We start from the raw sequence: 26,207 nt of genomic DNA on the forward strand, positions 1-26,207 counted from the left end.
AGCCCCACTAGCCTGTTCCCTATGAATATTTCATAGGAAGAAACAACAAGGCACCCCTGTCAGGTGCAGATGGCATAGGAACCACAGCACAGTGGCGTTGAGCACCCCAGCAATGGGACAACAGGAACACTGGAACGCCTGCAAGCTGGGGGAGGGGGGTCTGCTTCTCTGTGGCTGTCGGGCAAAGGGCTGATAGGTGCTGGTCCGCGGCAACGCTGGCTCTCCTTGGTCATGTGGGTCCCAGGCTCTGATTTCTATTTCTGAGTTTAATTAAAGGTGCTAGTTATTACCTTTTGTGAGGGGGAGGAGGGAGAAATTTGGGCTTTGCTGTTTTATTTTTGGTTTCAACTGAAAATGTTTTAAACTATTTAAGCTGCCTTGAACTACAAGGAAAGGCATGATATAAATGTTTTAATAAATATAAAATAAAGACTTGTGTAGCCCTGATATAGGGCAAGTAAAACCCCACCCCATCTGGCAGTTTCAGGCCAGGAAAGAGGTGCACAGATAGAAAGCAGAATCTGAATCAGGCCTCTGTGATGCTTGGAAACTTAGCTCTCAGCAGCTGTCATCTGACTCATGCAACCCAAAAAACAAAAGCAGAAACAAGTATGAAATCAGCAAAACAACTGTGTACACAAATATTTGTGGTATCATTGGTCAAATGAATCCCATCTCCCATTTTAGAAACAAAGATGAAGTGATACCTCATAGGGTCTTTTAATCAGTCCTTCCTGGTGTCTTGCATTTGTGATTTTCTGGAAGTGTGCAGATGGCCAAGGGGTGTTTGATAACATATTCTTGCTAGAGAAAAGGGCTTTGTGATATGCAATGTGCTTAGTAAGGAATTAGATGCTAATTCACACATGTTAAGGCAGGTTCCATGACTAGAGTTAGTGCAAATCTATATGGCACTTTGTGCATGTTCTAGTGCAAATCTGAATCTACATTCTACAGAAGCCCAAAGACCAAGAAAGTTAAAAGATGGCAGAGGGCAGAGCAAAAATGAATCTCAGTAGGATTCACTCTCAGCTGGCAGCCATTAATGATAAAATAATGAGGCAAGAACAGGAGTATGGGACAACTGATTCCTCCACTGAGAAAAATGTTCCCCATGCTAGTTCAAGCACTTTTATTGTGCTGATTCAAACTCACAGGAAACAACAAACACCCTGTCAGTTTAAAAAAATGGTGCCACAACTGTTTTCAATAGCCTAACAGATTCTGTAGAATTCATTCCACTGAATCCTGCTGTTCTGGTTTGTGACCCACCATGTTTATTAATAGTCACCACAAAAGAGGACACCTAAATTGTTCCAGTGGCCATCTGTGACTGAATTTCAGCAGAGGTATGCATGCATGCATGGGGAGGGGGGACTATACATGCACTCAAGATTCTGTGGTTAAAAAACCATTGCTCTAGCATACTCCCAATCAACTTGTGCTTTGCTGAGCCAAATGCATTGCATGAACTAGGTCCCCTGCCAAGGGCTTTGTAGCTGCCTTGCTTCTGCAATCCCTGACAAATAGCAAAACCATGTCCAGCAAGCCACTGGTGGACTATGTTTGGCTTCATGGGTCATGTGTCCTGCAGAACCACTCCAGATGATTTCTGTGTACTAAAAATGCTAGAATGGCTTGTGTAGATTTAGAATTTATTCCCAGTGGGAATTAATTCCAAGTACGCAGGCTTACTCTATTAACTCCGGCCTTCCTCAAAAAAAATTTTTGCCACTGTGTGACACAGAGTGTTGGACTGGATGGGCCATTGGCCTGATCTAACATGGCTTCTCTTATGTTCTTATGTAGCACTCAACAGCTGTGTAAACAAATGAACCCACTGAGCCCTGGAACTCATTCTTGGGTGCTCCAAACAAGAGCTCTCAAGTATTAAAACACAAGAGATATTTTCCAGTACGTGTTATCTGAGGAAATTTGTATTTTTTTTTTTTAGAGAAGTTTATACTTCTGTGCCGTTACTCACTTTTTACCTACAGATCTTACTCCATTTTACCATATTGTCATGAAAACTGCCAGAAGCCTGGAGGGTGCTGCTTCACAAGAACAGCTTGTGCCATATGCAGCCGCTCCCCTTGTTAGGTTTCCCAAGAGCTGCTCTGCCACTTATTGCATCTATGACTGGGCCTTGATTTTCTTATGCTGGGCCAATCCTATAACCAGCAGATCACCCCTGGTGACTAGTGGCTGCATTTTTGCAACAAATCAAGTGAGCTTTTGTAAACTAGCTTCCTGACTTCCTGCCCCAACTGCACATATGCTGGGTTTTAGCCAGACTAAACTAGCTTGTCCCACTGATTCCTCTTCTCTACTGAAGATGCCCCTCATGTTGTTCCTCAGGGCCACCTATCCACCAGGATCTTGTGGAGATCGGAGGGCTGGGGGGGGGGGGGAGTTCCATTCTGTTGACAGGAAATCCAATTTGAATCCAACTCAGTACTCACTGTCATGATCCGCCCTCTGACACGCCCAGTAACTATGTTTCAGAGTCCTCAGAAAGAGACTGAGGAGGGACAGAGGGCCTAGCGCTGCCGAGCTGTCTGCTGACAATGTTCGGACCACAGCACAGGCTGCCCTGTCAGAGGCTGCAACTTCTGAAAAAGCCACCAGGCCTCCACTGGGCAGGCTGTGAACCCAGGTCCATAGTCTCCAGGGGCTGCTCCCTCTCTGTAGGAATGGTGGTGGCTGAAGACCTGGGCCAGGATGACCCAAAGGAGGCCAAGGGCTTGACTGGTTACATACAACCCCATCCCAGAGCCAGTGAGCAATACTTCTTCACACAATCCTGGCCAAAGCACAGCACAGCCATAGGAACTCTGGGAGCTGAGTTCAATCACCTGGATCAATCAGTCCACTAGGTGCAAGCCCTGAACTCCAGCTCCTTGCCTCTTGGGTCCAGTCTATGTTCTTAAGTTGCACGATTGAGGCCTGAAAGTACCACTCCAGAGGAGACCTGCCCAGATCTTCCTGCAGAGTGCAGGATACTCACATTGATGAATGGATAAGCAGGCCAGTAACTCTTGTGGACCTTGTGACGGAACCGGCCCGATTCTGCCTTCAGACCCGGTCCCGCCAACTCCCTCTTGAGTTGCCAACTCCTGGAGGGAGCTATTTCTCCTCCGGCCACTTGGGCTCGCTGCCACCACCTGCTCAGTCTAGGGGTTCAGATTGAGAGGAACAGGACTCCCAATCCCCCTCTCCAGCTATGAGGCCAGGCCTCAAGGTCCTCTGCCACCCTGTACTTGGGTATCACAGAGACCACAGCACTTATTCGGGGAACCCCTGGAGGATTGGCACCTTATCCAACTGCATGCCTTCCCCCTTCTCCAGGGCCCCCTTCATAAAGCAGCGTGGTCTAAGCGGTTGGGGATCTATGTGGTACAGAGTTTGACTGCCAGCATTCAAAACAGTAAAAATGTTTAATAAGAAGAGAAAGAAAAAAAATAAAAACAAAAACAGTTACATGTAAAAGTTTAGCACAGCACCTGAACAGCAACAAGAAGGACAAATAAAAGGTGGATTTAAACGCATCCTCTCATCCCTGGTGTAAACTTGCCCTACCTTGTGAATTACTGCCTGGGGGCCACTCCGCCTCTCCCACAGACTGGCAACCTCTCTCCTTGAGCGCCAGCCAAGAACTGCCCTTTTCCCGCCTGACTCAAATAAAAAGAACAAAAGAACTTCCTGCCCCTCTAGGAGGCTTTCCCCCTAGAGTTGCTGGTTTAACTCCAGAAGGGAGGAGGGAATGAGGGGAAGGCTAAAGAACTTCCTGCCCCTCTAGGAGGCTTTCCCCCTAGAGGCGTTGGTTTAACTCTGGAAGGGAGGGGGGGGATGAAGGGAAGGCTAGGCCCCAAAGCCTGCTTTAGTAGTTTCATGTTCCCCTCCAACCAAGCACCAACATTAACTCAGATGGTGTTTCTCCACAGACCTTTAATTATGAAATGTGTTTTTACAAAGAATCTTTGAAGATTGATAGTTTAAATAAAAACAAAAATGAATTCAATTCCTACTTGGAATAGTAAGAAATATGTTTAAGAGAACCAGTGCCAAAAGTATCAATTAACCAAATTCTAAGCAGAAAATAGCAGAGATACAGATAGGCCAAGATGGGTATGTGACAATTGTCTCAGATGTTAATAGATATATGGGCTGGATCTGGACTAAACTTTCTGCTAATGGAAGGGGTACTGTAATTCCTGCCAATTTCCCCTTCCTGCTGCAGACTCCTGATTTGACCCTTGTGCCATTCCTGAGGGTCTCCAGTCACCCAGAAGCAGCAGTTTTGGACAGCAGTGGCCTGCCAGGGGGTGCAGGGAGGAAAGTTCTGCTTACAGAAATGCCTTCCATTAGTGGAAAATTTGGTCTGGGTCCCACCTATCATTTTATATTTTACAAACAGATGAGTGGGATTTGAACCCATGGCTCCATAACCTTAATTAACTATTAGCATAATTTTCAGTTATGTTGAATTCCTGATCCCTTAATCACTTGTGCATCTTTACAGAGCATCTTTCCATATATGAACAAGAGAAGCTCACTGATGGAGAAAAACCCATTCATCTCTCAAAACAGTATGTGGTTAAAGCCGTTTGCTACCGAATGAGACACCCCCCACCCCCCGTCATGGATAATCAAAAAACATATTTGGATGTTTTGGCTTTAATTTTGCAAGAAATTTCAAGTAAAATTTATATATTTTTTCTCTTGTTCCAACTAAGATTTGAGCTGCCAAAGCTTCTTTTACCTTCCCTTCGCCCCTTAGTAAAAAGTTAAGAGACAGAGAGAGAGAGAGAAAGAGAGAGAAAGATGGGTTTTCTGGATACAGACAGTATGGCAGGATCACTGCACATCTACATGTTCAAAACTTCAGAAATCCATCTGTACATCTGGAAAAAAAAAAAGAAACAGATGGAATCTATTTGAACTTTTTTGCAACAACTGACATTATTGCCATTGGAGGAGGAAATAGGGGAAATTTCAGCATTTGAAAAAGCCAGATTATATCACCTAGAGCAGCTAGCAATAAATGGTGTTTTTTTCCATATGGCCCAGGCTACCCTGATCTTATCAGATCTTCAAAGCTAAGTAGGATCAGCCATGGCTAATATTTGGATGGTAGACCTCCAAGGAATATCACAGTCATTACGTAGAGGCAGGAAATGGCAAACCATCTCCAAATGCTCTTTGAGTCAGCTATGACTTGATGACATGTCCACCACCAGGTGATCAGCAGCTCTGAAAGAATCTACTTCTAGCTCTCATATTTTCTAGACTCTGCATCTTCTGGCCACATTTATTCATTTACTGTGCAATCCTTCAGCAGTTACACCTTTGTAAACCCACTGAAGTTCTCATCTATAAGGCTACAATACAAAGAGAGAAGTCACAAAGAGTTAAAGACAAAAGCTGACCAAATGGTTACTGATACTCAAACTACTATAATGCAAATTTAATAATAATAATAATAATAATAATAAAATTTTATTTATACCCCGCCCTCCCCACCGAGGTAGGCTCAGGGCGGCTTACAGAATGTGGCAAAAGCCATGTTAAACAATAAAACAATTATACATTCAGTACCATTTAAAATTACCATTAAATTTACATAATATAAAAATCTAAAATCAATCTAAAATAATCTAACTCAATTGTTGATGTTAGTGATGGCATGGTGTTCATTTCAGGTTTCATCTTGGCAGGCTAGCCGGAAGAGGGTGGTTTTGCACGCCCTACAGAATTGGCTAATGTCCCGTAGGGCCCGCACCTCTTCCGGCAGCTGGTTCCACCATTGGGGTGCTTTTATAGAGAAGGCCTGTTCTCTGGTTATTTTTAGTTTGGCCTCCTTTGGCCCAGGTACTTCCAGAAGGTTTTGTGAGCTGGATCGCAGTGCTCTCTGGGGAACATATGGAGAGAGGCGGTCCCTAAGGTAATAGCGCTAGATCAGACAGGCATACATTTAGAAATCACTAGATCAGACAGATATACTTTTAGAAAACCACATGTTACTTCAATAATGATGTCCAAAATCAAAATTCACAGTAGACAGTCCACTTCCATTGATTCCATGAAATCATAACATGCAATATTTTGCATTATTTTTACGAAAAATTGTAATTCATAGTAATTTGAGTCACAGTAACCTTTTGGTCAGCGTTTGTCCCTATAAGGCAACACTGGCTGATCTCATACATGTGGCTGGACCCAAGCTGCTTAGAATTTTAAAAATCAAAACCTGCACTTTGAATTGAGCCCAGAAACAAATGGGGAACTGGTACATTTAGTACAGCATTGACATTTTTATTTTCAGAAAAAACCCATCAATACTTTAGATGCCACATTTTGTTTCCACTGAAAATTCTAGACAGTCTTCCAAGGGTGACTCCATGCAGAGCTCTTTACAGTAGTACAGCCTGGATGATACTAAGGGATGTGCGTCATTGAGCAGGTCTGCCTGCTCTGTATTTTGTTTTTGAGCTAAAGTTTCCCCAGCAGTTACATCTTCCTAAACCCACTGAAGTCTTTTGTTTACTCATCAGAATCCCTAGGAATCTGATGAGAATGACGGTATACAGTATATTGGCCACTGCCAAATATTAACAGCAGTGTCATACCTCCCCACCCCCGACTTGTTCTACAGCTTCCCTGTGCATTTCCTCACCCTGTGTGATCGACTGGTGCTGATGGGGGCAGCCTAACAGACACAACAGAAATTGTATTACATGTTGTACAGGGAGAAATAGAACTTAAGGTTGCTATTTTTGATAGCATTTCTTAGCATTCACAGAATAATAAGCCAAGCTCCATCAATGGATGTTAGAATAACTAGGTCAGGTTTTAAATATCAGGGGCACTATGGAGTTAAGAAGTGTCTCTGATCGATAAAATGAGGTTCTGTTCCTTTTACAGGAGGCTGCTTGTGGGAACCCTGTTAGAATGATTCCACACAGGGATCTGCAACTTGGGCACCATCATAGGCAGCACAGAGGCAGAAAGTACAGTCCAATGCATTTCTTCTAGCATAACCCTTACCACTAGCTTTAGGACTTTCCTCTTTCTGAGATCTATCCATCTCCTCCAGGAAGCATTCAAAAACTTTCACATATGGAGTCAAACTGGTTTTCTTGCAGTCTATAAGAAAAAAAAATTTTCAGGAGGGAAAAATTAACAAGTCAGTCCAGTGTAGAATGAAGAACCTGAATCGTTTAAACAATAATAAAGTCCCTTATATAACCCACATGGACAGCACTAGAGGGAGATATCTTTAAACAACTCGGTAACAAAAATGAGAAACACATACTGGATGAAGGACCGACTTCTAGGTAACTGTGTGTGTGAACAAGGCCTTGGGCTACAAGTGGACTTTAAGTTAAAAGGCTAATGAGGTCTTGGGCTGTGTCAACAGAGGCAGAACATCCCAATCGCAAGACATCATAGTCCCACAGTACACTACATTGGTATTGTGTGCAGTTCTAGAGACCTCACTTCAAAATGGATGTGAGTAGAATGGAGCAGGTGCCGAGGAGAACAAAGATGCTCAGGGGCCTGGAGACCAAGCCCTACAAGCAAGCCTGAGGGACTGGAAATGTTCAGTTTGGAGAAGAGAAGGTTAAGAGAGGACATGATTGTTCCCTAAGTATTTGAAAGGCTGTCACTTAAGAGAGGACAGGGAGCTGTTCCTGTTGGCAGCAGAGGATAGGACTCGCAATATTGGGTTTAAATTATGGGTGGAGATACCAGCTGGCTATTAGGGGAATATAGTAACAGTAGTTCAGCAGTGAAATAAGCTGCCTAGGGGAGGTGGTGATCTCCCCCTCACTGGCAGTCCTCAAGCAGCAGCTGGATGAACACTTGTAAGGGATGCTTTAGGCAAATCCTGCATTTAGTTGCGGGGGGTGGGGGTGGGGCTAGACTAGATAGCCTCTATGACTCTTCCAACTCTATAATTCCATGATTCCTAACCCTCAGGTGAATTTTCATTCTGCTGAGATTTGACGAAAGATCCTGAGTTCCTCAGAAAACTCAATAGAAAACTGTATATGAAGCAGGTGGCCCTGGCAATATTGTATGTGTGAGCAATCCAAAATGGCAGCCAAGGTCTAGGCAACCCAAAATGGCAGCCAAGATCTTACAAGGTAGCCTTTCAAGATCTTAGTCAGCATTCTGTGTTTTTAAAAAGCTTTACATTGTGTGGTTTTGGATCCCTCAAGATTTTCTGCAAAAACTCTGCTCCAGTTCTGAGCGCTCCTCCCCCCAGATGTTTTAAAATCTGCACTGGAGGAGGAAACATCTATGGGGAGGGGATGTCTATGGCTATTTGATCTATGAGAGATGGAAAGGAGTATTTAAACTTCATGGACAACTTTTGCCTATTTCTCAGAAACCCCAAATAAGCTATTCATTGGTCAGATGGTAGTTTTGATGCCCTGTCCTCATCCCTCTCCATGACTAGCAGCACTGGCATAAATTACACAAAGAAAACATCTTTTGTAATTTGTAGAAGGAACAAACATTTGAATTTTCCAGATGCAGAAACTGCTACTTAATTTAGTATTTAATACACACATCCCTAAGAACAATAAAAGAAAATCACAACAATCAAGCTGAAGATTTCTCAGAGCCTTCTGCACCTACCTCTGTTCCTTCGAGGGCTTTCTAGCTTCTCTTGGTTTTGCTCTTCATCTCCCTGATCGTTGCCATTTCTATCCAGTTCATGACACAGCTGGCTGAAAACACCGAAAGACCAAAATCACAAAGTTGGCTTAAGGTCATTAATTGTCGTTGTAAGATGACATTCAATGTACCTCTGTCCAATGCAGTGATGAAAATTCCATGTTATCCATGGGAGCAGCATATGAGCATTCTACTGCTGAGGAACCTACAGTTAAGAATTATCCCTTTTTGTAAAAAAAAACCCCAAACTGCCCAGATTCAGAAGAAGATGATATTGGATTTATATCCCGTCCTCCACGCCAAAGAGTCTCAGAGCAGCTCACAATCTCCTTTACCTTCCTCCCCCACAACAGACACCCTGTGAGGTGGGTGGGGCTGGAGAGGGCTCTCACAGCAGCTGCCCTTTCAAGGACAACCTCTGCCAGAGCTATGGCTGACCCAAGGCCATTCTAGGAGGTGCAAGTGGAGGAGTTGGGAATCAAACCCGGTTCTCCCAGATAAGAGTCTGCACACTTAACCACTACACCAAACTGGCTTCACCACAGATGGCATGCTTTCCCATCAGACAGCACATGCAACACAGACAATTTTGGGCAGGACGGCTGCACATTGCCTCTGCATTGACACTGCTGTTGAGATGGAAGCATTGTACTGAAGTTCTGTGCCAAGAACCTGCAAGCTTTCAGGAGCAACTTGTATGCCAGACGTATGCAACATCCTGTGCGATGCCGTTCTTTGTTCTGAAAGTCTGACAAACTATTCAAGTCATCCTTACTCAGATAAAGATCTCAAGAACAAATTGCAGGTAGGGCTGAAGATGTAAGCTATTACATAGAATAGAACCTATCACATAAAATACTTTTTAGAACACATTTTCATTAATATAATTTACAGTATTCAAACAGTGTTTGGATTTTACTTGTACACAGGGTATAAGCTACGTCAGGTTTGAGAGACCTCAGTGTTACCCCAAAAGTGTATTTATTATGCTAACACTAAAATTTAATATTTCAAAAATATTTAAACCATAGCTTAATTACCTTGCGCTAGCCCTAAACTACAGCTTAATTAGCTTGTGCTAATCCAGTTCTGATCCACCTAAAAGCTGTAGTTTCACTGACTATATGATGGAGAGCAGACAGGTTTGCAGCAGCTGCTCAGAAACTAAGGCCAACTTTGTGAATTGTAAAGCTGTAATATAAAACATCTGTTTTATGATGTCCTTTCATTAATTCACATCAGAAAGCATCCTGATAAGAATTTTCAGAATTCCACTAACTTTTATTCTTATTTTTATTGTGCACTATTAAGTAATTAATAATGGAAGATATAAATACAGCCTAAGTAGGACAAGGGCTGTGGCTCACTGGCAGATCATCTGCTTTGCATGCAGAAGTTCCCAAGTTCCATTCCAGCATCTTCACTTTAAAGGCTTAGGCCCCAGGTGATGTAAAAGATCCCTCCTGAGACCATGGAGAGCTGCTACCAGCCTGACTACATTGTACTTTCCTTGATAAAACCAGTGATCTCACTCAGAATAAGGTGGAGTCATGAGTTCATGTCTGTGTTCAAACAGTGAGTTCAGGAACACAGAATTCAATTAATTTCTTTAACATCAGTGGCCCACATAACTGTGCTACCTACAGGAAGGTCCTCATACTTCTTTATCTGTTTGGGTTGCTGAACCTCACAGTCAAATTTCATCTCATTTCTTGTTTTCTCTCTCTCAGCAATCCATTTTGGTTCTCTCCATTTTCTCTCTATTTTGGGGGGGGGGGGGCATATCTTTTCCGCGCACCCTTCCCCTTTCTTGTTTTTACTGCTCCCCTTTACTGCGTCCCAGGCACAGGCTGGCCATGCATAAATTATGGCAGAAAGGGGTGGGGGACAGCAGAACCCCACTGCAGACCCATGAATCCAGTAGGCAGGTGTTCTGAAGGGCCTATGGAGGGTTCTGATTTCCCACCAAAGAGGTGAGGAAACCCTTGTCTTGTGCAGGCCTGCATTAGCCATGTGTCTGTGTAGCTACTGTCCTTTAAAAGGCAGTGACCACCTGTCAGGGTTGATTCTGCCTTGGTGCAGTAACATAACCAGACTTAGGCCTGGGAAGATTCAGGTCGCTCCCCAGTTAACTCACAGGAGAACAAAGCAAAGAAATTCAAGAAACGTTATTAAAAGCAAAGCACATAGTCAGTACGGTCATAAATGCCCACAAATTAACAAAGCTAGCTGACTGTGCTACTTATTTATCCTAAGGGCAGCAATACTGGTTGTTACAACTGTTCTAGATCTTACAGAGTATCTTCAGGCAGCAAAGGCAGTGGATGGAGGAAAGATGATAAAGAAAGAGGGGGAATGTTCTCTCTACTATAGTCTATGATATAGACATTCTTGGCCATGATGTCCTGACCTTCCCAACCAATCGCAGGACTGCCTCTATGGAGCTTTTTGGGGTGTGAGCTCCCCCCTTCCATACCAGATTCACAACTTAACTGTGTGAACTAATTAACAGAGTCTCAAGATGACCTTGGTGAGTAAATGTCAGGGGAAGAATTAGTTGGCATCTGGTTTTAGCTGGAATTTTCCTCTAAGATAGCTTCTCTCTTGATACCAGCCTATTATTACTTTCAGGGGGGCGGGTTTGTAGAAAAAGCCCAGTAGGAACTCATTTGCATATTAGGCCACTCCCCTTGACACCAAGTCAGCTGGAGCTGCGTTCCTGCTCAAAAAAGCCCTGATTACTCTTGTGTTACAGACTGTAGCTGAGTTCAAAGCATGACACTAGCTTGGTGGTTCTATCCTGCCTTGCAAGGTTGTTGTGTAGTTATAAAGATGCAGTCCACATCAAGCACCAAAGAAAAATTCAGTAGTTAAAACAGCTTTTCAACAAAAATGTCCAATATATTTTGTTTCATTTTGCTATGCAAATTTTAAAAGGGGAGATCCATTTGCAATTCAGAACTTAAATATGTTGACATTTCACAACTGAAAATACTAACATTCAGAACTGCAACAGCTGATGACAAATTTTGAACTTTCAGTGCAGGGCTTTCAGGATATTGTTGTGCTTCATGTACGCTATCAGTAATTCCTAGAATTCAAAGAAGGGCAATTTCCTTGAAGGAGGAAAATATGGTATCATATCAGAAAGAGATGTGCCACGACAAACAGATGGCACTTGCAACAAGCATCGGCTGTATGTGCACAGGGCAGAGTGTTTAGAACACTCCTTTGTGTGCATGGTACATCCATGGCACGCCCCAGCTGTTCAGACAGCCCAGAAATGTGCCATGGAAGTGCTTCAGCGATTCACCTCTAGGAAGTACTGGCAGCTATTTAACACAGTGGTGAGCCAGTATGGCTCAGGGGACAGATGCTCCTGTAAAATCTGGAGGTGGGGGTGGCTATGGTGGGGCAAAACTCCCGTCTGATCACACCCACTGTTCTCTCTAAACCACTTCCATTACTTTGGATAGGGAAAGGAACAGAACTAATGGTTAAACTGACTCCTAGAAGGGGACAAATATTTTAAAAACATGGATTTAAATATGGCCACTTCTGTATAATGACTGGGCAATACAAAGTATCAAAACTGGATAATAAAGAAAATTACAGCAAAAAGTGTGGTGATGGGGCAGGGGAGACAACAAGCGTCAGCTTGAAATCAGGACCAGTAAACATGAGCTGTTCTTGTTTTCCTAAACCACAATTCTTCTGGGGTCCATGATTCTCCTTTTTTTTTTAAAGCTGGAGTTTTCACATTGAGGGCCTTACCAGATGTGTGCAGAGTGTTCCTGTGTTTAGAGTTCCCAGGGGCACACTTTGGATAGGGACTAGAGGTTATTAAGTTTTAAGATCCCTTCCCCCCGATTTCCCAATTGGAAACAACACCAAGAAGCTGCTTGCTAGACAAGGGATAGTAGTATTCAGGTGGGGGAGGGAGAAGAGCCCCACCCCACTCCACAATTCCAACTGGGCTCCCATGCACTTGAAAAGTATGTTTAAAAAACCACACCTGGAACTATGAACTCCCAGCACATGACTTGCAAGGTCCAGATCTGATAAGGTCAACTAAGACTTTAATTATGTGATGGAAACAAACAACTTGCTCTGGATTCATGCTGAGCCAGTGTAGCGTTGTGGTCAGAATTTTGCTCCGCAGCCATGAACCTCATTATGTGAATTTAGGCCAGCTGTTCTTTCTCAGCCCAGCCCTACCTCTTGCAGGGCTGGTGTGCAGATAAAGTGAAAGAGGGAGAATCATATATGCTACCCTGAGTTTCATGGAAGAAGGGTGGGATAAAATAGAAAATAAAGAACATATAAGAGGCAGCATAGACTCCCAAAGGTAAATGTTCCATACCTTATAGTGGGAACAGCAAATGGATCAAAACTATCCAGTTTCTGCAGGTCAATTGGAACTGAAATTCGACCTGGAAGAGGCAAAGCAGAATCATTCTCTTGACTTTCCTTGCTGGCAGCCATTAGCACTGCAGTTTTGTTAGATGAAGGACATTCTGTAGTGTATCCAACTGTCATTTTCTGCCTTTGGAAGAGCATTTTTCTCAGTGAAGGTGATTTAACAAATACCCTCCCTCTCCCTGTGAAACTGCACTTTGCCCCCATCCCCAATGCTTTTTCTGATCCCCAGAAATAGAACTTCAGGAGGGTGGGAAGACCCATTCTACAAACTTTGCTTTGCTCACAGTCTGTTGGAAGCAACCCACTGTTTTGGCTCAGTGGCAGAGCATCTACTTTGCATGCAGAAGATCCCCTGTACAACCACCAACATCTCCAGTTATAAGGATCAGGTAATAAGTGATGCAGAAAACCTCTACATCAGACCCTGGACAGCTGCTGTCAGTCCAAGTAGACAACACTGACCTTGATAGACCAACAATCTGGCTCTGTATAAGGTTCAGAAAAATTAAATCCCATCCCAAACCGGAACAGCTAATAATCTCATGTTCTTTTTACATCTTCTGACATTTTCATTCCACTTAAGTCAATTTTTAAAATTTTCTTTATTTCCTATCACAGTAGCAAGGTCAAAATGCCTTCAAAAAGATAGAAGTTTGACTTCTGCCCCACTAATTGATGATTCTCTTGACAAAAAAAAAATTGCCATCAACTGCAGTGCAGCTCTATGCAGAATTACTTCAGTTTAAGCCTATTGAATCAATAACCTCAAATTAGAATAACAGTCCATTAGATTACTGTCAATCAACTCAATCCTAAAGTATTAAAAATTTGCAGTCCTATTATTTACTAAATTTGCAGTCCTATTATTTAGCTTTACTAAAACTAATAGTACATAACATGATTTCAGCATTTTCTGCCCAAATCTGAAGACACTGGTGATTGCATTATAAATAATCTTAAAAGCCATTTATTCTGCACTTCAACCACTAACATGTTGCTTGCTTGCCCTGGCATGGGTGCTTTCTGAAAGCCATGTTAACTGTATGAAGGTTCTTATGAAGCTTCTTGCCATTTGTCAGTTTTGTCTCCGATTTAAAACAAAAGGAGATATACAAACACTGTTTTTGTTACCAGTAGATAAAGTTCCATGTTTTTGAAAAAAAACTGCGTTATTAATCAAAATTTGTATTCTACCTCTATTCTAAGGAGATCAGAGCAATGTGTATGGAATTATCCCATTTTATCCTGACAACAGTTTTGTGAGGCAGATCAGAGTCACTGGATCAATGTTATCCACTGAGCTTCATGGCTCAGTTTGGTATGTAATAGTGCAACCTAATGCAGTTACCCCAGCCTAAACCCATCTCTTTAAATGAACTTAGATTGGAGTAACTCTGCATACAATTACACTGTAAACTCCCTCACCCAAGTTTTGCACTACTCTACATTAAATAGCTTATCTTTGCTAAAGAAAGTTGTAGCATCATGAAACTGACCTGTTTTGGGGTGAACACTGAAGGGGCTCTTCAATAAATGGTTGATTCCTTTGCTAACATTAATATCCAGTCGGGGAAAGCAGTACTGCAACATGATCTCATCACACTGTGCTTTCTTGGAGAGGAAAGATTGCAATCAGATCACCTTTTGGAGGTACGCATCTACATATTTACTAGGAGGTTAATCATTATGCAGCTGTGCAATATTACTATTCAAGAAGAAATTCTGTGACTGCAAAACCAAAAGAAACAGTTTTACAGAAGACTTTCAGAACTTCAGTGGGTAGTGCTGAGAAGATCCACTTGTGTAGAGATGGTCAAAGTGGACTTTGGTCCAGGGGCTGCATTCTGGAATGTGGTTCTAGGTAGCATGTTGGGCCCTTATTAGGAAAGCTGCTTGCTCCTGCAACATTAACCTAGTCCCTACACTTGAATGGCTAGCCCCCATCCACACCCACCTCAGCACACTCCTAGCCTTTTCAAGTAGGAAGCAAAGCTGGCTCCAGAAGATGGAGAGGGAAGGCCCCAGTGCCTGTCTCAAAATCGATTCCATTTTCATACAGGACCCAGAGGAAGAGTGGTTTGCAAACCCAACCTTCTTCTGGGCTAAAGACTGCCTTGCCCAAAAAACCCCAAATCCTAATTGCCTATATTTATCCTGGGAGCTACAATTCTCCTTCTGTGAAGAGTGAACAGTCTTACAATAAGCTTGCTGCTAACACTTATTGCTCCACAGGCTACAGAAACTAATCATCCAGTGAACCACCACTCAGAACCCAGCTGTCAATCTCTACACCAGGAACTGAAACTTTTTACTTCCCATTATGCTGCCCTGTCCCTGTCACCCAGTGCTAGCACATCCACCACAAGGTTCCTGAGAGACACAACCTCCCCCACCACCCCATTACTTACATTGAACTTTTCTGTCTTGTTTTTCAAAAGTTCCCAGCGCTGGACTGAACTGCGCTTTTTACAGAATTCCTTCTGCAATGTCTCTCGAACTGGTAGCCAAGTTGTTAAGGAGTTTGAAGGCTGGCTTAAGATATTTTGTATCTGAGGCTGAAAGCCAAATAGCATCCTCATTTTTTAAAAGCTACTTGCCATCTTAAGTTCTATCCTACTGTTATTTCTAAGCTAATACAATTAAATAACACAACTTTTCTGTACGTGCAATTTGTCTTTGATCTGTGTTGAGTTTAATCACAACAGGAGGTGGGTTTAGGGGGAGAGGTTGATGGTATATTATTCACTCTTACATACAATAATGTTTTTCAAGTAGCATACATTTTTTAATATAGTCCCAACAAAAGATTTTTTTCCCAGATTGTGTTGGGGATTTTTACAGTACACATTTAACAAAAAGCAAATTTCTTAAGAAGTTTTACTCTTTTTTTGCTTTGCCATTTTCTCTGGTGTTTGATGTACCCTCCCCTTTCTATTGCAAACCACTCCCCCCACACCAACATAACATGAGAATCAGCTCACTTTCATTTCAGAGAAGCTAGGACAGGAGAATTCTTTAGTCTCCCAGATACTAGCCAGACATTCTAAATTCTATTCCACATCAGCAGCTACCTGACTGCATGTGGTACATTAGTTACAATCTTTGGACACTTCCCTATGTAAAATTTCCCCTGCAAATAAAAAATTAGCACACAAAAGGAATAGGCTGGGCAGCAACCTCACAGATATATTAGTTTGGGGCTTTTTAAACCTTTCCTGGAGTGTTTTTTTTTTTAAAGATTATCATAGCGGTACATTCCACTCTACTGCCTCACACTTTGAGAAACCTTGAGTCTCAATCAAAGCTTAAGCGTTTACAAGGTTTCCTAAGAACCATGCAGAAGCATCTTCCTGGCGTGCGTACCAACTCAGGTGCCTGTCACAATTTTTTAAAGGTGTCTTATTTATGAGCACGATACCGGTAACTCAGTCAAAACCATTCTCCCTAGTGAATCCCATGCCCCCCTGCCTTTCAGAGTACTCCCATAGGATATGTTCTGGGACCAAAGCCAACACTTTATCATAGCTCTCTTTATTTCCAAGTATGTCCTGACCCACAAGGGCATATTCTTCAAAGTATTCCTTCACCACATTTAGTGACTCCCTAAAAAGAAGAGGGAGAACATCAGTGGCACACCCGGGACTCCCAAACTTTAAACTCTTTGCAGAAGAGGGAAACTTGCTAGTCATACAATGGTGAGACAAGCTGCACTCATTGGCATTTCATTTGCTCAGAAGTCTAAATTGAAGTAAAGAGGTGTTCTTTTAGTTGACCTATTTCAACATTGTGAGACTGTGGAAAGTTTCTAATACTTAATTACTGCAAGGCTTTTTCTCACCTGCGAATCAGAATCAGAACAATACTCAAGGGTACACAAAGTACAGGTGTCCTTTTGGGCTACCAGGACAAGCTAATGAGTTCCATCAGTCTTCTCCCTAGAAAGCTGAGGCTGTTATCAAAGACAGCCTCCCTTTGACATGCATGGTGCCAACTTGCATTCTCTTCGCCATCAGATACCCACAATGCATCATAGCCCTTCTCAAGCATAATTTAAAGAGGCACATAAGAACTGAGGATGCATTCCTGAGCTCACACATGCCCCACTGTCTTCCACTGTCTCATTAACTGACCTGATGAATGGGTGAATGGGGTCAGAGAGGATCACCTTCTTGATGGTCTCCTCGCCACCCTATGGGAAGATTAAAGAATGAACAAAAGTTAACCTAGTATTCTATGCCCACTTTTCTATTCAGAACCAGAAGTATCCTGGCAGTAGAATACTGAATCCCAAAGGGTCAGTGTGGCGCACTAGATCCTCTGTTCTTCTGCCTGGTTTGCAGCTTCCCCATTCTTTTCAGTACTCCTCTTTCTGGAGCATCCAAACCTTAAATCAACATCAAAGCTGAATGGCCTCTTTCCCATTTACTCAGTGAAATAAGGAACTAAGCTATCACAACAGCTACAACCAAAGTCAAGGTCAGGCAATGGTAATAATTTCCATTATGTTGTCCTTGGATATTTACTGATGATTTGGGTTGTGTCCAAAGCATTGCATGAAAATAAATTCAAAGTCATCAAGATGTAGCATTATTTAACACAAAGTCTCCAGTTCCCAACACAGCTCAAGATCTTTATCAGAGGAAGTTGTTCTAATAGCGTAGCTAACACTTTCACATCCTATATAAACACATTTGGAGATTCAGCCCCTCAACAGGAGATGCAGCTGTACAAATAGGGATACTTTAGGCTGATCCTGCATTGAGCAGGGGGTAGGACTAGATGGCCTCTATGGCCCCTTCCAACTCATATGGTTCTATGCTTTTACGAATTCTCCCCTCCCTTCTTTTTGACTGCTGAAGCATAGGACAGCTGGATGCAAAAGTGGACAGAGCTCCCATAGAAGAGAAATTTTAAAAAAAACTGACCCATGTACTTTCCAAAATTCTTTCTTCTATAGGACTATTAAAAGCACAAGACCCCTGCCTATTATAGTATGTGAGCACCTTAATATGAAATGTTGCATTCACAACTGACCAAACAATGCCAATTGCTTGGAAACTGAATGAACCCTTTCATTTGTATTTGGTTATGACAGCTACAAAGCAAATGGTATAAACTCTTTGTTTTATATGCAAAGGACAAAGAAGATTCCTACACAGCTGAGGTTTTTTTTACAGTACTTTCTATAGTAAAATGCAGTGCTACCTTCCATGTTGCAAACAGGTATGAGGTGGGCTCAAGCCACAACTGTGCTAGTTCAGTGAATTAATCCATATAGCATGTGGATTTGGAATAACACAGACAGCCTTGTAGGTCTTCTCTACACTTCTTTAAAAATTTAGCCTGCTTTTAAATAAGATTATAGTTCTATTGTTGACTTTTAGTCATTATAGCAGAATGGCACCTTCAGACTGAAAATGTCTGATCTGTTTCACTTACAACAGTGTGCTCTGCCCAGCTTCATTTCTAATGTACCTTTGGATATGACCAATCAGCACTGCAAATGGTGGAACATTAATATCCACCTGCCCAGTCATATTCCAGCTCCCTCCTTCCCAAAAGTACCACACCTTAACAAGACTTAGATATTCCACTGCTGCAGAGCGGAGAGTTGTGGACCACTTCCTGACGGACTCATCACACACCCAGCAATGAACACCTCTGCGTCCCGAGTACACCCAGAGGCGGTGTTTGATTCCGAAGTCCTCTGCAAGAGGGAAAGAGCAGAAAGCACAAACTGAGCATGTACTTTACCATTTACAGTAGTGCTTGAGATATCTTCACTGCACTTCACATACATTTTCTCAATAATCCTCATAACAACCTTGTAAGGTAGGTTAGCATTATTGATCCCATAACTGAAGATGAAGGGGGCCCAGGCTGAAAGAATAATGACTTACCAAAGGCCACCAAGAGGGCTCATAGCTAAGAGGAAGTAGCACCTACAACATCTTGGATCTCAATTCTCACTCATTGCCCCTTCTTCATTGGCATTAATAATATGCATACAAATACCAGTATCAACAACTAAATACTAAAAAGCTTAGCAACATAAAATACACAAATATTTCACCATGTGGTATTAACTGCTACAAAATAGACTCAGGGGATAGAGGGAAGAAACCATGCAACTGTTTACAAATTTGCAGATAAGAGACTGCAATCTGCAGCTATTCATTTTTATTGCATCCTTCTCCCAAGTAGCTCAAGACAAAATACATGACTCCTCTTCCTTTTTATCCCTACAATACACTCAACCTGTCAGGTAGGTCAGGTTGAGTGTGTGTGACTGATCCAAGGTCATCCAGCAATCCTTACGACAATTTTTTTTAACCCAGGTTGTAGTGTAACATGCTAACCACTACACAGTTAGAACCACTTTGGTCTGCAGAAAAAGGTTTAGGCCTAATCAGAGTACCAAAGCAGAAACAGATACATAAGGGAGACAAGGGAGGCCATAAAATAGAGGGAAAGGTTATAAATCTAATTGCTTGTAATCAGTTATTTATTAAGTGATAAAGCAGGCTGGATACACATCTATCCCAGATTAAGGGGCAGGCTGGATACACATCTATCCCAGATTAAGGGGCAGGCTGGATACACATCTATCCCAGATTAAGGGGCAGGCTGGATACACATCTATCCCAGATTAAGGGGCAGATGAGAGGGATGGGCTAGGTGCCCTTAAAGAAAACCATTCCAGTCCTGTGATCCAGCAACTATGCAAAATGAGTCTTCTACTTCCTTTTTCTATACACAGCTGCAAGTTTCCAGAACTACAAAAAGCAGCATCAGCATAGGGAAAAACAGTTGTCTGCAATCTCAGGCAAGGAAAGCAGCTTTTACTGCAACCTGGGACCCACTTTTAATTTTTTTTTACTGTCTATGTCCTTTTATGCCCCTTTTCTTTTCTCAACAACTTCCCTGTAAAGCATGACAACACATGGCTGGCACTGAATGAGTAACTATAATAACGAAAACACCCCCAAGCCCCACAGAGAAACAATATGGTTTAATGGTTAAGTGCTGGTTAAAGGTTTCATGCCCTCTTGATTATGAAGCTCTCTCAGTGACTCTAGCCCCATCATCCTCACTTTGACTCACCTAACTGACAAGGTTGTTGGGATGAGGAAAAAGAGGAGGAGGAGGAGGAACCATTAATGCTGCTCTGAGCTCCTTGGAGAAAATATGAGGTACAAATGTAGACAGAAAGATTCTGGAAGACACTTGAATTCTGGTTTTGGTACATCTCCATGGGAAGATTTACTGAGGCAAACAGTCCGAAAGCAGCCACTGAGTGCCCTAAGCCACTTACCCACAAGTGCCCGGTCAATAATGCGGATGGCTAGAGTCATGAGTGTCCAGCATTTGGAGCAGATCTCAGCAGACCTTGAGAGAGAGAGAGCAAGAAAGAAAACAGTTAAGTCCCTTACAAACTTGACTCCTACTTTGTTCTACATTCTTCCAAGCTGAAGGAAAATAAGCTCCCTGAACAACAAAGGATCCTTGAGCACCCTACCTGCCATATTATTATGTATCAGAAGCTACAAAATACAGGGCACAAATAAATAATAAAGATCAAACACAGGTTGCTACTTCTCAAGCACTGAAGGATAACCAAAACATAATAATGTCTTGTGAAGCCCAGAAAGTGAAGCTGAGAAGGAATGATCACACACGTCCCTTTTCAGCTTTCAGGACCACAACATCCTACCAAAGCAGGCTGCCTACCTCTACATCACTAACCCAGATAGGAGAACAATACCTGCAGCATTGTCTGACATCATCATAATCTGTCATGTCTATGTCAAACACAAGTTCCTTTTCCTGAGCCTGGAAGGCTCCCATGTGCACTGTGTTGTGTTGGATAGGCTGTAGGAAGGGAAATCAGAAAGAATATCACTTAATAAATAAATGATTACAAGCAATTAGATTTCAGTTTTGTTTATTCACAGAGTAACAACAAAGTTTGACCATTATTTGATAATATTTCACTGTATTTGGGCTGTCAATACTCCATTTTTTAAAAGTAATTTAAATGGACAACTCTTCATGAAGGAGCTTTTTGGAAGTTCCAGAAACTTGTCATTTTAGCCTGGAGATGCCAAAGAAAATCTCTCCAGTAACCAATGGCTGACAAAACTATTGTCAGACTCTATCTGTAAAATGGGTATAATAAATAATGTTGCAAGAAGGTACCTGCTAATGGCAGTATTATTCTCCACATCATATATCTAATTATGAAGAGGACCATAGAGTTTGGGTTAATAGATGTGCAATATGGAACTAGGGAAAAATGGGGAATTTCCTAGAAACCTGAAGGAGGTGCCTGGTTTACAGAAAAATCTGAAATCTAAAACAAACAAACATTGGAAGACTAAAACACCTCAAAACAACTTAAACAATGCTTGTAGCTTTAAGAAAAGAATGCCTATTTAGCTCTCAGTCGCCATATTGAAGTCATGGGGGGGGGGGGCAGAAGAACTTGCCACTCCAACTTGAAGGCTAAAACAACCTCAGAAAGGGTCTCAACCCCCATCATGTCCCCTAACGGAGGAAGACTTTCTGGGAACATGCCTGGCAGCAACCACTGAAGATTCACTACCCACACCAGTGATCACTACACAACCACACTCAGCTTTTCCAGGAGATAGGCTGCCCCTGGGCAGGAAGAAGAACACAGAGGGCAGATTAAGTCAGTGGGCAGGTGAGAAGAAAAGAAAGATGCTGGAAAAGAGGACTATGGAGGCAGCCAGGAAAGGGAAAAAATTAATTGAAGGGGAGTGGGATACAGGGGAAAGAGAGATGCCCCCCTCAGGACCTTACAAGTCCCCTACTTGTCATTATCTAAAGTCCAACATGAAATCCATACAGAATTGGTTTTAAAATTATGCTCATCTCACTTTTAAAAAAGGCGACTGAACAGATATATTTCCAATACTTTTCTAACTCTTTAAGTTCTGCTGCTCTAAAGCTCCGTACCCTGTGTGAATATACAGCCCCAATGTCAATTTTATAAGGACATATCTTCTGGATCTCTTTCTCCAGCTCCTGCGGGGAATTGAAAGACTGGTACCGGACGTAAATATCATCATGCAGTGTGAATGAGAACTCTCGCCGCTGAAAGTAATTCTTTGACACTGCAAAAAGAAACCAGATCACATCCTTAGCTACATTGTTCAGAGACATAATTGCGACTCAGGAAGCCCCAAGTTTCATGCTCACCTCTGCAATAAACTATCCAGCAGAGATAGGCAGACTTTGGCCCAAGTGCTCACTGGATGCATGCCTGTGATCTCTGAATTCTGTACACATACAGGACCCCAAATATTCCAGCCCCGCATCTTACCGTCACCATAGAGCAGCCACCGCCCGTAAGGCCCGAAGGGGAAGATGCGGCGATAATAGAGTGGCAGCAGGTGAGGCAAAGAATCAGGATCAAACTCCGCCATATTCCTCCCCCTCCGAAAAAAAACAGCAAAGAAAGCGCGGGAGAAATGAGTTTCCACTTGCCCACCGATAGCCAATTAAGAGAGGCCACGCCTTTCATAATGTCTAGGGCTCAGGGTTTATGGGAATTGTAGTTCTCATGAGGAAAAAGCATTGATTTCAGTGCTTCCTCTGACGCCCGCTAGTGGTTTGTTTCTGTTTTTTCAACTTAAAATATCACTTAAGTGCTTGCCAGCAGCAGAAGGCGGAGTGCGGTTGGAAAACTTTATACCCCGACCCTGCAGTAAGGGGAGGGAGGGTAAATCGTGTCGTTATTCAGTAGGGATTATAGGTGTGTGTAGTGCAGAAGGAAATCTGATTATTTTACTACACTTTTATCCAACCCTTCCTCCCAAGAACTCTTGATGACTTATATGGTTCTCCCTTCTATTTCATCCTCACAACAGGTAGGTTAGATGGAAAGAGAATTAACTAACCTAAGGTCTCCCAGTGCAGGGGGTATGGTGAGGATTTGAATCTGGGTCTTCAAGCTCCCTGCTTGCCACCTCTCCAACCTTTACGTGCATGATAATAAATGTTAATCTGCCTCAGTAGTAATAAATGAGAAACAGAAGCTAAAACTTCGTTTTTTATTTACTTTATAGCCTACCTTTCTCTCCAATGTTCTCTTCTCGACTTACATTGTTCTCTTCTCGATTTTATCCCTCACAACACAACTGTGAGGTAAACTAGGCCAAGGGAGTGTGACTGGCCCAAGGTCATCCAGTAAGCTTCCATAGCAAGAGTGAAGAGGCCAAACTAACTCTTCAATCACTACACAAGCATAGCTTCCATTGCCAATAACATGAGAGGGGCTATGGAGATAACCTGGGGCAGGCTATCATGCCTTTTCATGTTTGGCCCTGGAGCTCCCATGATCCCGTGAAGATGGTGGCCAATTTTGAGATTCCTAGTTTTAATTTCTGATGAATTATTATGCCCACCACAAATGATGGACATACAGATCCTTTTATTATTATAGATGCATGATAACAGCCAGCCAAGTGATTTGTGTTATTATGATGCTTGGTTTGAATAAGGGTCATATGGGAGGCGGGTAGATGGAGTCTTCGTCAGTGGTGGCTCTCAGCAGACCTGAGCATGCCTAACCAATGCTTTAAATTTCCCCTTGATTTCCTGGATCTTATGGAACAGATCTCTTGATCTTTTGTTGTTGTTGTTGTTCTCTTCCATTTCTTTCCAATGATTATTATTAATAGTTCTCTATGTCCTTGGAACACTGCATTTAGACTTCTGTTTCTGTCACCTTTTACTTTTGCTTCTCACCTATCTTTAACAATTTTAATCATTTAATAAGTCATCTATCAAGGCTTTTATTTTCTTCTGGCTACAGGAATAGTCTTTGAGCATTCTTCCTTGGTAATATCTCTGGTTTCAACCCATAATTCTTCCAGTTAACGTTCATTTGAACTTACTAATGCAAATCTATTCTTTACATGCTCTTTAAACGCTTCAGGAATGTTGTTTAGATAGATTATATTTTGGCACTACAAATTTTTTGGTGTTTTTCTTCAGCTAATTTCCTAGTCTTATTTTAGTAGATAGAATAGAGCTTCTCCATCTTCTGCTTCTGATTATATAACCTATTGGTAACCTATTTGATTAGGTAACCTATTTTATTTCTGTAGTAGCTCTCCAGTGATGTCCATGTATACAGGATTGAGTGCCGAGTTGCCGGAAATATGTGTTCACGATGAACCAATTATTATCTTCACAAAATTCTAGGTGAGTCACTCTCCTGCTTCATTTCATGCTCCTAGCCCAAATTTTCTGACAATATTCATTTTACTTTTGTATTCCAGTCATTGATGATTGCCAACAAATTTTGCTTTGGTGTGTTATCAGTTTCTTCCCGGACACTTCCATAAAAGCTTTTAGTTTCTTCCTCTTCAGCCATCTATAGTTGGGACATAAATTTGAATGATGGTTATGTTGACGGGGTTTCTGAAGCAGAGAAATAATGAGGTCTGCACAGACTTACTGGTTTGAAGCAAGGTTTACTTTATGGTACCATAAGCAGAACCCACTCGGCATAGGTCCCCAAAATGACTGAGTTACAGTCATTCTACATACAGACAGTTTTATTCACACAGAAAACAAGCAGGCAGGCACACAGGCTTATCTGATTTCAAAGGTCCCAGCTTCACAGAACTCCTTCTAGTAAATTTCCATGACAAAGTTTCCTTATCTATATACAGCAAGTCACCTGTAGGAGGCTGTTCCCTTATCTAATCTTACAGCTAGAGCTCACACTCACTGGGCGGTAAAGTCAGTTTCTAACAGCAGTTTTACAACACACCCCTTTGTTTGAAGACAAAGCATATTTTTACTCAATATGACAAATATTATTATTATTGGGGGTATTAATTAATTATTCAGGGACTCTCCTTCATTTCCATGAAGTCTGATTGATATTATTTGGTCAGACTTTGCATTGTAGCCCCTACTTGTGCTTAGAGTTGCCAGGTCTGTGTTGGAAAATACCTGGAGACTTTGGGGGTGGATCCAGGAGAGGGTGGGGTTTGGGGAGGGGAGGGGCCTCACCATAGTACAATTCCATAGAGTCCATCCTTCAGAGCAGTCACTTTTCCCAGGGCAGCTTATCTCTGCCAGCTGGAGATCAGTTGTAAAAGCAGGTGGTCTCTAGGCCCCACCTGGAGGCTGGCAACCCTACTTGTGCTACATCTCCCCTCAATATTAGTGCACACGGCTAATCACAAATTGGCTGTCACAGGGGTGGAGCAGATAATCAGATGTTGAAAATCTCCACGAAATGTGGCATATTCTAAACCAAGCATACTCCTATGAGGAGGGCAGTTAGTTCAGAATGGTCTCACTCTGTAGATGCAGAAGTCATACCTTCTGGGCACCTCCTGAAGCTGGGAAGTTACATACTGTCTCTCTTCTTACAAGCAAAGCCATTGCTCATTTTAAGTTTTATGTTTATTGTTGTGATTTTTTTAATTTATGAAATTACATAATAAAAATAAAATTAAAAAATAAAGATCAGTGGCTTTGGCTACAAAGTCAAAAGCAGCACTTAATAACCCCCTCCCCCAAACCAGAACTTTTCATTAATGATTCATTCAGGAATGCCATGGCTAGGTAGCTCTGAGAAAGTTCAATAGCTCTTTAATATTGCATTATCTGATGCTGTAGTTATGTTTTAACTTTTAGAAAACCATTGCAATCAGGTCTCTAGAAGAAAGGCATGGGGCAGGGAAGACACTGGAATGCAACAGGCTGGCAAAGTACTGTTCCTTACAGTTTCCCTTGTTGTCCCCCCCTCATCTTTCTTTGCTTCTCCTTTCAGTTGCCCGTGCATGCAATGAAATGCATTCTTGGGGGAGATATAGTGAGGGTATAATCCTAGTTATTTGAGAATAATAGGAGTGATTGCTCTGGGTGAGGGGCTCTGGTGATGATGCCAATGCCAAAATATTTCCATGGCTAAATACTGCCTTCTCAGGAGTGGGAGGTAAATTGTTGGGCTGAATCCAGGATGGCTGTTTATGCACAAATACAATCCAATACCTTGGACTTGGCACTTTACTTGGCTCATAGCCTAGTATTTCTCCAGCCTGTTC

At 42.2% G+C, this 26,207-nt stretch overlaps 1 protein-coding gene across 1 annotated transcript; it reads right to left on the minus strand.

The window, feature by feature from the left end:
* Positions 1–3,932: 3,932 nt before the first annotated feature.
* On the minus strand, positions 3,933–22,579 carry PRIM1 (DNA primase subunit 1). Its single transcript, XM_060253444.1, has 13 exons — positions 22,460–22,579; positions 22,093–22,250; positions 20,876–20,982; positions 20,426–20,499; positions 18,681–18,817; positions 17,241–17,299; positions 16,604–16,713; positions 15,504–15,610; positions 14,607–14,703; positions 13,052–13,121; positions 8,650–8,741; positions 7,048–7,146; positions 3,933–4,904 (listed from the first exon to the last, which is right to left on the minus strand). Exons 1-13 carry the CDS (start codon positions 22,560–22,562, stop codon positions 4,885–4,887), a joined length of 1,233 nt encoding a protein of 410 aa, XP_060109427.1. The 5' UTR covers positions 22,563–22,579; the 3' UTR covers positions 3,933–4,884.
* Positions 22,580–26,207: the final 3,628 nt, after the last annotated feature.

The sequence above is a fragment of the Heteronotia binoei genome, chromosome 13 (assembly GCF_032191835.1).
Source record: "Heteronotia binoei isolate CCM8104 ecotype False Entrance Well chromosome 13, APGP_CSIRO_Hbin_v1, whole genome shotgun sequence".
NCBI lineage: Eukaryota > Metazoa > Chordata > Lepidosauria > Squamata > Gekkonidae > Heteronotia > Heteronotia binoei.

Bases quoted from the DNA above. Each gene is read 5' to 3' on its own strand.
- PRIM1 (XM_060253444.1), bottom strand. From the start codon at position 22,562: ATGGCGGAGTTTGATCCTGATTCTTTGCCTCACCTGCTGCCACTCTAT. The intron at 22,251-22,459 runs GTAAGATGCGGG...TTCTTTTTGCAG, and splicing joins GTGGCTGCTCTATGGTGACG to TGTCAAAGAATTACTTTCAG. The intron at 18,818-20,425 runs GTAAGTGGCTTA...TCCCTCTTGCAG, and splicing joins TATTGACCGGGCACTTGTGG to AGGACTTCGGAATCAAACAC.